Source organism: Acinonyx jubatus, chromosome B4, assembly GCF_027475565.1.
Source record: "Acinonyx jubatus isolate Ajub_Pintada_27869175 chromosome B4, VMU_Ajub_asm_v1.0, whole genome shotgun sequence".
Lineage (NCBI taxonomy): Eukaryota > Metazoa > Chordata > Mammalia > Carnivora > Felidae > Acinonyx > Acinonyx jubatus.
Window position 1 is genome coordinate 76,659,439 of NC_069387.1, and position 15,745 is coordinate 76,675,183.

Sequence of the window (15,745 nt, forward strand, 5' to 3'; positions counted from 1 at the left end):
ACCCTATTGCAGAAGGAAAGGAAGGATGTCACTCAAGATGGGGACTTCCTATGACTTGGACCCGATCCCTAAGATGGAATTTATCTGTTAATGCTCTTTGAGGACCAGTAGATAAATGAGCTGAAGTCTTGTATTCATTTCTTTATACTTGTTTTAGAATCAGCTAACAAAGGCAAATATAATTCTTAGCTCGGAGCATTTTTCCCTTTAAAAACAATCAAGTATTTTTCCATGAAAGGAGTATTTCAGGAGTACTCGGAAAGGGAAGCGGACTTTTTCTGTCACAAGGCATTGGAGGTACTAGCGACATTTACTCTGAATTGAGGCTGGAGGAAGCCATTTGGCCACTGGGGATGCTAAGTACTCTGCAGTATTGAAGGCACACCGCACAACAAAGGACTGTTCTGTCAAAACTGCAGTGGTGCCCCTGCAGACGAACATTATCCCATGAGGTAGTTTCAGCCTGGTTCATTTGATGCATAGGACTCAGAAAATGGTCTTCGTCTTCACAGACCCTGCGAGCTGCTGGGAAAACGTACATGATCTTCTTCGTCTTGGTCATCTTTGTGGGTTCTTTCTATCTGGTGAACTTGATCTTGGCTGTGGTGGCCATGGCTTATGAAGAACAGAATCAGGCAACCCTGGAGGAAGCAGAGCAAAAAGAGGCTGAATTCAAAGCAATGTTGGAGCAACTGAAAAAGCAACAGGAAGAGGCACAGGTTGGTGATCGGTGCTTTGCGATATACAGTCCTTCCTGCCAGATCACTGTGACTAAGGCCCTATCTCATCTTTTCGAAGCATGTTGTCAAATAGAAGCCATTGATCTGATTAACATAACCCAAGTGACAACCGCAGATGGCTGGCCCAATTATTCCATTTGTCTTAACGGCCAATAGTTTGTTAACATGATCTCTACTTGAATTTCTCAGCTGTTTAGTGTTCAACTGCTAGGGTGGGTGGGCGGGGGAAGCAAGTGGCCAGAGCAGTATATATAGTGCTTCCTATAAGCATAGCCTTTTTGTTGAGGCCATCAGTAGGATCTCCTTCATACATTCTCTGCGATCATGAAAATATTAGTTGTAATTGAAAAGAAGATACAGGTAAAAGAGTCAAATAAAATTTGAAAACCAGTCTAGTGATCCCACCACCCTAACGCTTTGCTTTCTGATTCTTGTCCAAACATACATGCGTTTTTACACCGTTGGGCCCATAATGTGTATAATTTGGTTTCTTAGCATTCATTTTCGGAGTTGTCCAGAAGAAATCTTTTGGTACCAAGAAGGCGGCCACGTTCTTGTCAGAGATACTTCAGAGAATAAATCCCTGAGTTCTTCCCCCTGGGTTCTGCTCTGATTACACAGTGTGTGCCACAGTGTGTGTGGCTGTGTGCCATCATACAGATCAACCAGAAAATGGAGATAGCCAAGTCCTGGCCGCAGTCTCCTCTCCGGGCTGGTTCGCCCTCCTCCTTTTTCCCTGCTTCCCCTATCCGTGGGAAAGGAAATGAACTGCCCTGATTGCTTGGCTCCTTGCAGCTCCAGTTAACTGCTTCTGACTGGCCTGTCACTGTGGCTTCCCCCTCCAGGCAGCAGCGATGGCCACCTCCGCCGGCACGGTCTCAGAAGATGCCATAGAGGAAGAAGGTGAAGAAGGGGTAGGCTCTCCTCGGAGTTCCTCTGAAGTATCCAAACTCAGCTCCAAGAGCGCCAAAGAAAGACGTAACAGGAGAAAGAAGAGGAAGCAGAAGGAGCTCTCTGAAGGAGAGGAAAAAGGGGATCCTGAAAAGGTCTTTAAGTCAGAGTCAGAAGACGGGATGAGGAGGAAGGGCTTTCGGCTGCCAGACAACAGAATAGGAAGGAAGTTTTCCATCATGAATCAGGTAAGCTATTTGCACTGGGTCAAATAAGCCTAAGAAATCTCCTTTTCCTAATCTCACTTGATTCTCACATTCCCCCCTTTTGCTCTACATTTTCCAGCCCCTTCCCTGCGTCCTCAGGCCTGTCTCTCCATGGTCCGTACTATCCTCTAGAGGGAGCATTGTGGGCGTGTTAGGGCTGTCCTCTGCTCCAGTCCTGCCCTCCCCTCTCTGCTCTGGGCCAGCCCTAGGACCCTGCGATCACCTCTGGCAGCCTTACTGCAGCCATAAAGTCCCTTTCACACCAGTAGGCCTTCCATTCTACCCCTCTCCTTAAATGTTGGAACATCAGAATTTAGCTTTCAAACATCTCTGTTTAAGAATTGCATGTAATTGTAGGTTAAAGAAAAAAAGAGTCCTGAAACTCTAGGTCACCTTATTTGAGTGTGGCAAATTCTAGTAATTAATTATTCTAGATATATAATGTCATGCTGATAAATTAGCCTATGGTAGGTTAAAAGCCTCCAGTTGTACCCAACTTTGATAAATGGGGAAACTAAGAGAAAGAGAGAGGAGAGGACTTACGGGTAATTACCGAGCATTCTATTACTATAAATATCACCATATAACACCTATTTTTGGATTTCAAAGAACACCACCAAAATCCAATCCTGAGGCCATTAAATTCCCAATTTTAAGGAAATGCTACAAAGTTAGTCCGGTATGAAATAGATGACAGTTACTGGTCTTCTGGCAGCGTACCCTGTGTCTTTGCTTGTTTCCGAGAGGTGACCATTGTGCCTCTCCCTAACACCTCTCCCCTCCCAGTTCAGCCTCTGCCAGTCCTGTTCACTTGATCACAGCAGAATCTCTCATGTCCATCCCCCGCTTCCCATCCTATTAACTGTATCTTAGTTCATGTGTATTAGTCCGTTCTACCTCAGTTATATCCACTGCGGGTTTGTTTCCTCTGATCATTCTCCCTCTCCTTTATGTTGTATATACTGTCAACAGAGCACTTCCTAAAACAGAGCTCTCATTATTCACCACCAAGCAGTTACAGAGTGCCTACCATGCATCAGGGATTATGCTGACTCCCAGAGATTCACGGTGATTAAAACACTGTCCCTCTCCTAAGGAACTTAACAGTGTAGTGGAGCGGCCACCAAAACTTATTTCTATAATACCATGGATGGTTCCATGTTTTTCTGTAATTGAAATAGGCTGGAATGTTTTAGAGGTCACGGGATCTACCGCAACCTGGAGGTTTGGCAAAGACTTTCTCGGGAAAGTAAATAAAGGATAAACAGGAGTTAGGTAGTGTGTGTGTGTGTGTGTGTGTGTGTGTGTGTGTGTGTGTGTGTGTGTTGATGAGGGAGTAATAGGGCGGAAGAAAGGACATTCCAGGTGGGGAAGAAAAGTATGTTCCAGTTTGGACACCCTATAACCAAGTAGAGAGGTCTTTTAGACACACAGATAATCAAATGACGTCTTTGGGAAGAGGTCCTGAGCCGAGACCTGGTGACTGGAACCGTGAGACTTGATGAGGTGCTCAAAGAGGTTGTGTCAGGTGAAGGAACAGTGGGCTAGGGGCTCCACCTCTGATGTTCATGGGCATCGCAGATGGAGCTCATGAAGAAAAACAAATGAACAGTCATGAGAGGTGCTGAGAGGACCAGTTCAGTGAAACCAGGAGAGCACAAAGATTGGAGAAAGCAGGCGAGTGGTCAGTGGATTGAAAGTTAACAGAAATGCTTCATGAGATCAGAATTGGAAATAAGCACTGGATTTGGCAATGTAAGTCACTGAGCACTTTAAAGACACACTTCAGTCCAGGGTAAGGATGGATGCCATATTAAGTGAGAACTGGAGACGATGAGTGTAGACATCTCGTAAAAGCTTCTTGAAAGATATGGGTGGAAGGTAAGTATTTTTTATAATCTGCAGTGGGGGAGCCCCGAAGAAGGGGAAGTAGAGGTCGAAAACGGAGTCGAATAGAAAAGAAACTGGAGCACAGTCTTGGAAGACGTGAAACTAGATAGAGTCTCTAACAGGAAGGGGCTACCTTTTACCTGAAAATGTCAGGACATGCGGGTGTGGATAAGTTTGTAGATAGGGAGTAGGAAGTTGAAGAAGATGACACTGGAACGTCTGTAGTTTGCAGTAATGTAGGAAATTCAAAGTCCTATTGAAGGGAATGAGAGGTTGAGTTTAAAGTTTATTTATTTTCAAGAGAGAATATGCACACAAACAGGGGAGGGGCAGAGAGAGGGGCACTCTCAGCACGGAACCCGACTTGGGGCACAAACCTATGAACCATGAGATCATGACCTGGACCCAGGAGATCATGACCTGAGCCGAGATCAAGAGTCAGATGCTTAACCAATTGAGCCACCCAGGCGCCCCAAGAGGTTGAGTTTAAAGAAATGAGAGGGGTGTTTAAAGAAAATATTGACAGTGTAGAATAGTTATTAACAAAGAATAGGAGAGGAAATTACCCTAAACAGATTCAGTCTATTTACCAACCAAGTGCCAGCCCCTAGTTGGAAATTATAGTGCTCCCCACTCCTGGCCTTTTCAATGCCAGTCACTGTGCCCTGTCAGCCACCCTGCACTTAGGCCAGAATGAACTACTAGATGCTTTTCATCTACGAGGTTTGTTTCCTACCCTCAGATTTGCTCCAGGAACCCCCTCTCTAAGATGCCCTATTTTTCTTGCTCTCAGGGTCCACATCATACTTCCTCTTCACATCCTTATCTCCAAAAACCTTCCCAGCCCTCCCCGACTCCACACCTCAGTGGGGATTACCATTTTATCTTTCCATTATGTTTCCTACGTATCTCTTTATGTGTTGCTTTTTACTCCTACTATTCTTTCCTCTCTTAGAGAAAGTGCTAAAGGCAAGGCATGCATATGGCTAGTGTTCAGATATTTGTTGGACAGATGAATGGGGGACTTTTATAAATCTGATTTCACCCCTTCTGGGACTTCTTTGTGGCCTAGAGCCATCTTGGTCTCACCTTCACCTCACCTTTCTCCTAGTTCTGCCTCTTTTGGGGAAAAGTATGATTGCAGCTTCATTGTAATCCAACCCTTGTCTTGAGAGCCATCACTGAGCTGGTTAATGAATACCTTAGTGCTGTTATTGAATGGTCTCTGATTAATCTATTGGCTTTAGCACAGAGTTGCACTGATTGCTCCCTAGCTCAAAAAATAAAACTGGGCTTCTGAAATGTCCTGCTTTGCATGAAAATGTTCACTTCCTCTAATTTCCCCATCTGAAAAAAAATTGTAGATTCCTAGAGGCCGTGGCTGTCTGCCAAGGCTTGCTTAGAAACCCTACATGGAAGTAATAGTCTTTGTCCCAGGACTCTTCTGCAGTTCCTCTGATTTTATCTGGAAGAAAGACTAAAACTGAGGCCTAGAGTCGTTAACTTATCTAAGGTTATATGGCTAGTAGGTGTTTCAGTCAAGATTTGAACCAGGTCCTTTGGACCACAGAGCTTGTATTCCTGTACATGACCGTGTGCAGCCACTCCCTCCCCACTCACCTCCACACATCCATGGTCATCTCTTCTGTTGGCTCACCAGTGAACATGGCTTCCGTTCAGTTTCCTGTGTCGCCAGATCTGTAGAGAGCCCTTAAGGCATCTGCCCACCCAATCTCCTACTCATTTCTCTATAAAATTACTGCTCTGGTTTTAGGGCTTAGGACAGTTTATAAATATTAAGTTGAGTTCAATTTTGCACGGTGTTTTAATTTTTCTATTACAGTGTGCCTCAAGCTTTTTGGTCTTAAGACCCCTTGATATTCTTTTTTTTTTTTTTTTTTAGAGAGAGAGAGAAAGAGTGAGGGATAGAGGGAGAGGAAGAGAATAAAATCCTAAGCAGGCCCTATGCCCAGTGTGGAACCCCATACCTGGCTCAATCTTAGACCCCAAGATCTTGACCTGAGCTACACTTGATCTTAGCCAAAAGGTTGAGAAGTGATTGACCTGAGCTGAAATCAAGAGTTGGATGCTTAACTGACTGAGCTATCCAGCTGCCCCTAGGACCCCTTAATATTCTTAAAAATTGAAGACCTCAAAGTGCTTTTTTTAAGTGTGCTTTTAATCTATATTAGAAATTAAGAAATTTAATAATTAAATATCTACAATATGTAATTTAATAATTGCTATTAAATTAAGAACTTTAAAAATATTAAACGTTTATTTACTGATTTACCTAAAAATAATAATGATAGGGGCGCCTGGGTGGCTCAATGGGTTGCACATCCAACTTCAGCTCAGGTCATGATCTCACAGTTCATGGGTTTGAGCTCCCCGTCAGGCTGTGTGCTGACAGTTTGGACCTGGAGCCTGCTTCTGATGGGGTGTCTCCCTCTCTTTGCCCCTCCCCCACTCACACACACACACACACACACACACACACACACCTCTCTCTCTCTCTCTCTCTCTCTCTCTCTCTCTCTCTCTCTCAGAAATAGATAAACATTAAAAAAAAGGCTATGTTAAAAAAATTGGGGGGGTTGACATATTTGAAGGAAATCTAGTTTCGTACGGATGTAATTAGAAAAGGGATGGGGCGCCTGGGTGGCTCAGTCGGTTGAGTGTCTGACTTCGGTTCAGGTCATGATCTCGCTGTCTGTGAGTTCTAGCCCCGTGTCGGGCTCTGTGCTGATAGCTCAGAGCCTGGAACCTCCTTCAGATTCTGTGTCTCTCCTCTCTGCCCCTCCCATGCTCATGCTCTCTCTCTGTCTCTCAATAATAAATAAATGTTAAAAAAATTTAATAAAAAGAAAAGAAAAAGAAAAGGGAGGAATAGGGGTGCCAGCGTAGTTCAGTCGGTTAAGCGTCCGACTTCAGCTCAGGTTATGATCTCACAGTTCATAGGTTCGAGCCCCATGTTGGTCTCTCTGTTGTCAGCACGGAGCCTGGAGTCTGCTTCGGGCCCTCTGTCCCCCTCTCTCTCTGTCCTTCCCCTTCTCACTCACTCTCTCAAAGATAAACATTTTTTTAAAAATGACAAAAAAAGGGTGGAAAATTTAAAAGCCTTTTCAGATAATTATGAATATTCATCTTTGATGCTATTCCAAAACTCAGCGCAATTATTGTTTTTTCAGTGATTAGTTGCAGTATAGAATTTGAAACTGTAAGTCTGTTACATTAAAAATCCTTTGCTGTATTTATCACCATAGATCATTAACTCATGACTGATTAGTAGCATCATGCATTGATCATTTAGGGAATATCTGTTCATTGAGTTACACGCATCTTCCAAGTACTGCCACACACAAGTTTTAAAAATCACATACATTATTATCACTAACAGCCCATAAGAAAAGTCTAAATACTGTGAAACTGTCATGCTTCCAGAGTCCACTCTATACTTGTGAGAAAATGAAAGTGATAAAGGAAGATATGATCATAGTATTGTTATGAAATAGTTTTGACCTCTTGATCCCCCTTAAGAGGGTCACAGGACCCCCAGGAGTCCCTAGACCACACTTTAAGAACGAGCTGTTTTTCACTGCTTTCTCCTCTAGGGTTTTGATGGTTTCCTGTCTCACATTCAGGTCCTTTATCCATTTTGAGTTTATTTTGGTGAATGGTGTAAGAAAGTGGTCTAGTTTCATCCTTCTGCATGTTGCTGCCCAGTTCTCCCAGCACCGTTTGTGAGAGAGACTGTCTTTTTTCCATTGGATAGTCTTTCCTACTTTGTCAAAGATGAGTTGGCCATACTTTTGTGGGTCCAGTTCTGGAAAAAGTGAAATATGGCATGGACATAGAACATTTAAATCACTAACTTATCACATCCTAAGGATCCCAGTCATTGTTAAGCCTGGTCCCAACAGACAGCTGGCATGGATACCCTAAAATCCTCAGTTTTTCCATGGGATATGAGGGCCACCTCCTCAAATCGAGAACACCCCATAGCCATTCTGCCGAGCAAACACCTAGACCTAAGGTAGTATTTCTAGTGAGCTGTGATGTGTGAAGCTCTTGGTCGGTGGACAAGAAAGATTTTGAAAACAGAAGGAAGGTAAGGCCCACCCATTTCATAAAGTAGCCTGGATCCCAGGAATTAATAGAGCCAAGAGTCCTGGGTCATCATTGCAGCCCTCTAGCCCAGGGAAACTGAGACCAGTGACGGGCTGGGCTGGCTACCCTCAGGATGTATCTCCTTAGAGAATGGGCTAGAGCAGGATTGAATATTGGGTTCTCTTTTCCCCTTCCACATTTATTACCATCAGCTCTTTTGCCAAGAATGGAACAGGGAACTAAACAGTAAGACATAAATTATTTTCTTTTAGTGTGTACTGTCTCGGGATCCTGATTTCTATGTGTTTGTAGGTCACTAAATTGATCATTATCTTATCACTTTCCTACCGGTTAAGAATAGATCTCCTGTAGTATATATTTCCTACTAGGCTGCAAGGTTTGAGAGGACAGGGACCATGCTATATGTCTTCTTTACAACTGTATCCACATCACTTAGTACACAATAGGTATTTAATGATCATTCGTCGAAGAAATGAAACCTCTTTCCTAATGTGGAGACCTAATGTACCGTGTAGTGTGAGCAAAATCACAGATTTAGTCCAGGGAAGCTTGCTATGAGAAGCGAAGCAGTGACCCAGTGCAGGTGTGGGATAATGCTAAGGTGTGGGTGGCTAATTTACAGTATACAACCTAAGTACCTGTTCATTAAATTAAGCACTGCACCTACGATGTACAAAGCACACCAAGAGATACAAAGATGAATCAGGCAGTGTGACCCTCTGAAGAGCTTGTAGTTCGTCAAAAAGGAGAGCTAGGGGCGCCTGGGTGGCCCAGTCGGTGGAGTGTCCGGCTCTTGATGTCGGCTCAGGTTGTGAACCCAGGGTCGCGGGATTGAGCCCCACATTGGGCTCCGTGCTGAGCATGGAGCCTGCTTAAGATTCTCTCCCTCTCTCCCTCTGCCCTTCCCCCATTTGCATGCACACTCCCTCTAAAAATTAAAAAAAGAGAGAGAGAGACAGACAGAGAGAGAGAGAGAGAGAGAGAGCTAAAAGCATATATACAAAGAACTGTAGCAAAAAGTAGAGCGCAAGTACTGTGAAAGAGAGGCTCCATGCTGTTGAAGGGTGAAGGAAGTTTGTTGAGGAAGAAGGTGAAGGGCTGGACCATGGACAGTAGAGAGAATCTCCACAGCTGGAGGTATAGAAAATAAAGACCTGGAAGCAGCGTGGCTCAATGGTAAGGTCTGTGAAGGGAAAGGGTAAAAGATAAAATGGAAAAAGTAAATTAGAGTCAAAGCTGGGAGAATTGATGAAATTAAGTGTGATCATGGGATTTAACAAAGGAGCCCAAGAGTTCTGGCCTTATTTCTCTCTAGTGAGCCTTACAAGGAGATACACACTCCGAAGACACTGTTTGTCAACATCTAACACAGAACCTCAGAGTTCTGTGTTCCACTGAACTGAACATGTGGGTAGAAGCTCAAAGATATTTCCCATCCCTCCCTCAATCCAATCTTGGGATCCTACTGTAGTACTTATGGTTTTTATTTTCTGTATTTTATGATGCTTTGACATTTTAGGAGCCTTGCTAGCTGGGGAGAGACTGCCCCTCCCAGTGCAGACTTAATTCCTGGACACTGAACAACTTGCCTGGGAGTGTGCCTTTCATATGCAAATGGATCAATCCAAACCCTCATCTCCAACTTTATCTAAAGCTCACATGCCAAGATATACCACACCAGTGTCTCCCCTGCCCTAAATCACTCCAAGGGCCAGGCATTGGGCAGCTAGGACCAGTCCTGTAGCCCAGAGCCTATTGAAATTATTCAAACTGACCAATCCTGGACTTCTCAGATGTGCCTGCTCTGCCTCACCTGTTCCTGCTAGGGAGACCACCATCCAGGCTCTGAACCATGCTTTTCCCTTGCTCTTCTGCCTCCTAACTGACCTGCTACCTCCCCAGGAGGCCCTGCATGGCATGGCATGGCGTGGCATGCCCCCTTCTCGTGGGAGCTGTGACTAATAGACTCTTCCAAAGGCAGTTGTCTCTGTGTCTGTCACCTTACCGTTTTTCATTAGAACAAAATCATATGTACAATAGGAAGGCACTGCCTTTGGCGTAGAACATTGCCCTGAGGTATAAAAATTGAGGGGCAGGGGGGATGCCAAACAAAGAGACAATGAAAATATTTGGGTCTTTAAGTTTTCTTTAACCAAGGAAATTTAAATCCATTGTAAGGCTTTCTGAATTTATCTGTCTTATACTCAGGGCTGTTGAGGTGTTTTAAAATCAGGAATTGGATGGATGTCACTGGGATATATATTACTACATTTATTTAAGAGGAAAAATAAGGGGGCACCTGGGTGGCTCAGTCGGTTAAGCAGCCAACTTCGGCTCAGGTCATGATCTCGCGGTCCATGAGTTCGAGCCCCGCGTCGGGCTCTGTGCTGACAGCTCAGAGCCTGGAGCCTGTTTCAGATTCTGTGTCTCCCTCTCTCTGACCCTCCCCTGTTCATGCTCTGTCTCTCTCTGTCTCAAAAATAAATAAACGTTAAAAAAAAAAATTTTTTTTTAAATAAAAGGAAAAATAAGGTCTGGGGTGCCTAGGAAACTTAGTCGGTTAAGTGTCCGGCTCTTGGTTTCGGCTCAGATCATGATCTCACGTTTGTGGGTTCAAGCCCGGCATTGGGCTCTGTGCTGACAGCATGGAGCCTGCTTGGGATTCTGTCTCCCTCTTTCTCTGCCCCTCCCCTGCTTGCTCTCTCTCTCAAAAATAAATGGATAAACATTAAAAAAATTTTTTTAATTTTAAAATGGAAAAATAAGGTCATAATTTTCAAATTAAAAAAAAGTCTGAGTTGGTCAAGTGGTTTGACAGTAAGGACTGGCTTTGCTAATTGTATCATACAGTGGATATTTTTATAAATGAAACAAGCTAAATCTGTGGCTTTAAGGTTTTGATGAAAATATCTTGAAGGCATGTGATAAGATAAAATTATTTTATTAAAAAACTAATGTTGGAAAAATTAATGTTGGCAGTGATATATTGAAAGTAATGATATTTTGGGGCGCCTGGGTGGCTCAGTCGGTTGAGCGGCCGACTTCGGCTCAGGTCATGATCTCGCAGTCCGTGGGTTCAAGCCCCACGTCGGGCTCTGTGCTGACAGCTCAGAGCCTGGAGCCTGTTCCAGAGTCTGTGTCTCCCTCTCTCTGACCCTCCTCCATTCATGCTCTGTCTCCCTCTGTCTCAAAAATAAAAAAATTAAAAAAAAAAAGAAAGTAATGATATTTTGATTATTCCACCTTTTTCTTTTGGGTTAGATAAGGTTCCTTTAAGAAAAAGAATAACCCCTGTAAGAGTAACCCATATAATTATTAATAAAAACTTAAGCCTTTTTTGGTATCCTCAGAAAACAAGACATGGAATATTTCTAACAACTAGGTAACAAATTTGGCAAGTTGGTTGGTTTATAGTTCTTTGCTTCCAATAAAGTTGAAAGACTACCTAATTTGACTGTCAGCTGATTAAGATAAATTTTGCTAACAGCTTACTATGTGATTTTGGCATATAATTTGTAAGGAGTTCAAAGAATTGAGTGACATTGCTACAATAAAATTCTTCTGTTCCCAGATACTATTTGTGTGAATAAGGTTTTTGAGCTCTTAAAATCTAATATTAGAAAGGGAAGGGAGGGTTGATGTTGAGCCATGTTTGATTCTAGTAATAAATAATACAAATATTTCAACCCCCAAAAAACCAATTTTAAAAACTCGTTAGGAGATACATTTTAATAAAATACCCTTTTTAAGCTTAATAATTACTTATAAAATGTATATTTATGAGCTGTCAGCACAGAGTCCGACATGGGACTCAAACCCATGGACCGCGAGATCATGACCTGAGCTGAAGTTGGATGCTCAACCGCTGAACCACCCAGGCGCCCTATATTTATATATCTCAATCAATTTTATTAATAAGAATTATAATAAAAAATCAATCCAGGAGAATTTTTTTATGTTTATTTCGAGAGAGAGAGTATATGCTAAGAGGGGAGGGGAAGAGAGAGAGAGGGAAAGAGAGAAAGAATCCCAAGCAGGCTCCATGCTGCCAGAGCAGAGCTGGACTCTGGGCGAACTGGACTCTGGGCTCGAACTCACCAACTGTGAGATCATGACCTGAGCTGAAATCAAGAGTCAGATGTTTAACGTACTGAGCTACCCAGGTGCTCCAATCCAGGAGAATTTTTAAAAATTCTTAGAGACTCAGGATCACAGAAAAATTTTAAAATTTTAAGTGCAGTTATTTATAATTTTTTGTTGCAGAAAAGTATTCAAAGGTGATCAGTAAAATGCGGTAAAGCATAACAATATGCATTAGCACACAATTCTCTAGGGAATATGGAAGGGAAGTATGAGATGAAGGAGAAAAAGAAATGAGGAAGAATTTGTAAGTGGTAAATAAAAGTTTCATTTCAAAATGTCAGCGCTGGGAATTATATAATTTACAAATATTTAAACTTGTGATAAAAAAAAATGTTGACTTTAAAATGGAATAGAGGAGAGCCCCTAGGTGGGTCAGTCAGTTAAGCTGACTCTTGATTTTGGCTCAGGTCATGATTTTAAAGATGATGGAATCAATCCCCACCTGCCCCCCCCCCCAGCTCCACCCCCCCCCAGTCCCCCCCCCCAGCGCAGAGCCTGCTTGGGATTCTCTCTCTGCCCCTCCCCTGCTCACATTCTCTCTCTCTCTCTTTCTCTCTCTCTCAAAATAAATAAACTTTTAAGTTTAAAATGGAGTAGAAGGAAACATACATAATATTCAACTGAACAAAAGCTACTTCAAGACTATTGTTGGCATACTACTTATCTCCGGGGCATGTACTCATTGAGAGAATAGCACTTTTAATAATGATAGAGCTCTTTTAAATTCTCTCCTTTTTGCCACGTGTGGCTTGGAGTCTAACTTGAGTAAAGGCACACACTTCAGGTGAGCTCATAGTACTGCGAAATAGACACACCGATGTCTTTACCCGTGGTTAGCTACATAGAGCACGGGGTAAAAGCATCGTTGTAATGCACGGGCAAACAGGAGTAGAATTTGTGTATGGCTACCTGCTCAAAGCCAGATGCATCTCAAGGGTATGGGGCAAGAAGTGAGTGATTATGGATGTGGACAGTGGTATAAACGCAACCTCCAGAAGTGCTCTCTGGAAACACGTGTGTTCTCATACCAGGAATGCAAGGGTAGGGCCGGGAGGGGGAGGCAAACCGCCCTTGCTGGGCCTGTACGGGGTCAGCCTCCCGTCTCACGCCGTCTCTTGTGTCTCTCTCTCTCTCCCCGCCCCTGCAGTCACTGCTCAGCATCCCGGGCTCGCCGTTCCTCTCCCGCCACAACAGCAAAAGCAGCATCTTCAGCTTCCGAGGGCCCGGGCGGTTCCGCGACCCGGGCTCGGAGAACGAGTTCGCGGACGACGAGCACAGCACGGTGGAGGAGAGCGAGGGCCGCCGGGACTCACTCTTCATCCCGATCCGGGCCCGCGAGCGCCGCAGCAGCTACAGCGGCTACAGCGGCTACAGCCAGGGCAGCCGCTCGTCGCGCATCTTCCCCAGCCTGCGGCGCAGCGTCAAGCGCAACAGCACGGTCGACTGCAACGGCGTGGTGTCCCTCATCGGCGGCCCCGGCTCCCACATCGGCGGGCGGCTCCTGCCAGAGGTGAAAATAGATAAGGCAGCTACCGATGACAGTGTAAGGAAGTAAACACATAGACCGAGGCTAGGCATGGCAGTCTTTCCCGCGCCCTCCTCTCCTCTGCGGTCCGGCGGCTCGCTCCCACGCGCTGTCCCCACTCTCTCGACTCCTGTCCCCACTGCCCCCCACCGTTTCTGTCTTCTGCCACCTGCTTTGTTTCTGTTGTTCTCTTCCGCCCCTCCTTCTCCCTTTTACTTTATTCCCTGCTCTGTTTCCCCCCACCCATCCCCTCCCTCCTTGTTTCGGACTACTGCCCTTCCCCATCCCCTCTTGGCTTTACCTCTTTCTCTTTCTCTCCATCTTTGCAAGTCTCTGTCAGCCTACCTGTATTCCTTCCCCCGCCCCCACCCCCCCACCTGCTTTGACTGAATGCCTCTGGCCAGCGGATCCTGCCCGGATGGAATGAGAATGGCATCCTGCCACCACCAATGACCAAGTCTGAGCCGGTTTGGAACTACCATCGCTTTTCTCCCTCCCATGTCCTCTCCTTATAGGGAAACAGCCTGGAATTTAAAGCTTTTATCTTTCTATTAAAAAAAAAAAAAAGCAATATAGTTCAGAATAATTTTCCAAGTCTCCTCTGTAAGAATGAGGTGTGATTTTTCCAAAGAGGAATGTGCATACATGATGCTGTCGGCAGGAGGTTCGCACCGGGGAGAACCAGGCAAGGAGAGGTTAGGGAAGCCAGTGCAGAACTGGAGCTAGACATTCAAAAGCATTTGAAATGGAAAGAAATCAAAGGAGGGGGAAAGTGGGAGGTTGGGGCAAGAACACATGGTGCATGGGGGAGGAAGAAAAAGGGAAGCAAAAGATGAATTTTAAATGTAATCAAATGTCAGGCTCTGGAGGAGCTGCATATAATAGCTTCAGAAAATCACTTGTCGAGGGGTTTGGATAATGGCTTCCCTCTTTGGGAAAAGCCATCTCCTAACATTCCTTTAAATTCTAAGCTGTTTATACCTTCTTTCTAGTTTTAAATTCTTATAGCCTCAGCGATCCCAATCCTCTGTACCTCTAACTCCTTAACCTCCCTCAGTCCTTCCTTAGCTGGCATAGACTCCTTGAGATGGCATGCCAGTCCGTCTTGTCCTAACACTTCAGTTTCCTCTAACACAGCACGGAGACAGCCGGTCCTTTAATTAGCATGATGCATGTGTGGAGGAAAAGTGGACAAAGTGGAATTATCCACAGTGATCTGTTTTTAACGTTTCTGGATGCCTGTTGACCGTACAGATAAAAATTCAAAAAGCAGTTAGGATGTGTTTGACACTGTCTTTTCTCTCCTGCCTTTTCATTTCATAGTAAAATAACTGCCCGTGCTACACACACACACACACACACACACACACACACACACACGTTTGTATAGCTCTTTAGAAGTGACAAATTACTTTTACATTCATTTAATTTGCTCTGAATAAAAATTCTATAAGGCTGGCAAAGTGGAGCTCATTATCCCTGGTTTTAGACGGGGGGTAGTTTCAGAGAATTTGGGCTCCTTAAGGTCACGTAGCTCATTATTGATAGAGCCAGAGTCTTAGGGAAAACTCAATCTTCCATTTCTCAGTTCATTTTAGTGTCTTCTCTATATAGCCACATGGCCATTTTTCTTCAAGAAAACTGTTTATTTAATATCAACTATGGTAGGAACAATAATAATAACAAACAGTGGTTCCAGAATTCCCCCAAAACCAGGTAGTTGGCCGAAATAAATATTATAGACGTGATTATCTTTCCTTTAAATGTAATTTTTGATTGTCCCTAATTCTATATCTAGAAGTAAATATTTACGGTCTGTTATTAGACAGTTACATTATCTGAAAAAAACAAGGTAATATGTCAACAGATAACAAGGGTTGTGTCAGCATGGACAGTACAGTTCTGGCAACTCAAATGTTAAAAACCAAATTTATTTCTGATATCCTGGCTTTTTTTTTTTTTATATATTTAAGCCAAATCATACATCTTGCTTTTTCGTTGAAAAGAAGGTATAGAAAAGGTATCCAGGAAGGAGGAGATTGAACTTCAAGCTGAAGGCACATGAGCAGATTTGGGGGTTTTGTTTTTGGTTTTCTGGCAGCTTCTGTTAGACTGTGTGGGAAAAAAACTTGAGAGGCAGTTGAGCAGATGGCTGTGGA

General features: G+C 43.9%; 1 protein-coding gene across 5 annotated transcripts in view; it reads left to right on the forward strand.

The window, feature by feature from the left end:
- SCN8A (sodium voltage-gated channel alpha subunit 8) overlaps window positions 1-15,745 on the forward strand; it is a 175,590-nt gene that overhangs the window by 100,693 nt on the left and 59,152 nt on the right. For all 5 annotated transcript variants that reach the window (XM_053226263.1, XM_053226262.1, XM_053226265.1 and 2 more), the window contains exons 10-12: window positions 513-719; window positions 1,586-1,879; window positions 13,209-13,571. In XM_053226263.1, the coding sequence (XP_053082238.1) occupies window positions 513-719; window positions 1,586-1,879; window positions 13,209-13,571 (864 nt within the window). The remainder of the gene's footprint in view (window positions 1-512; window positions 720-1,585; window positions 1,880-13,208; window positions 13,572-15,745) is intronic.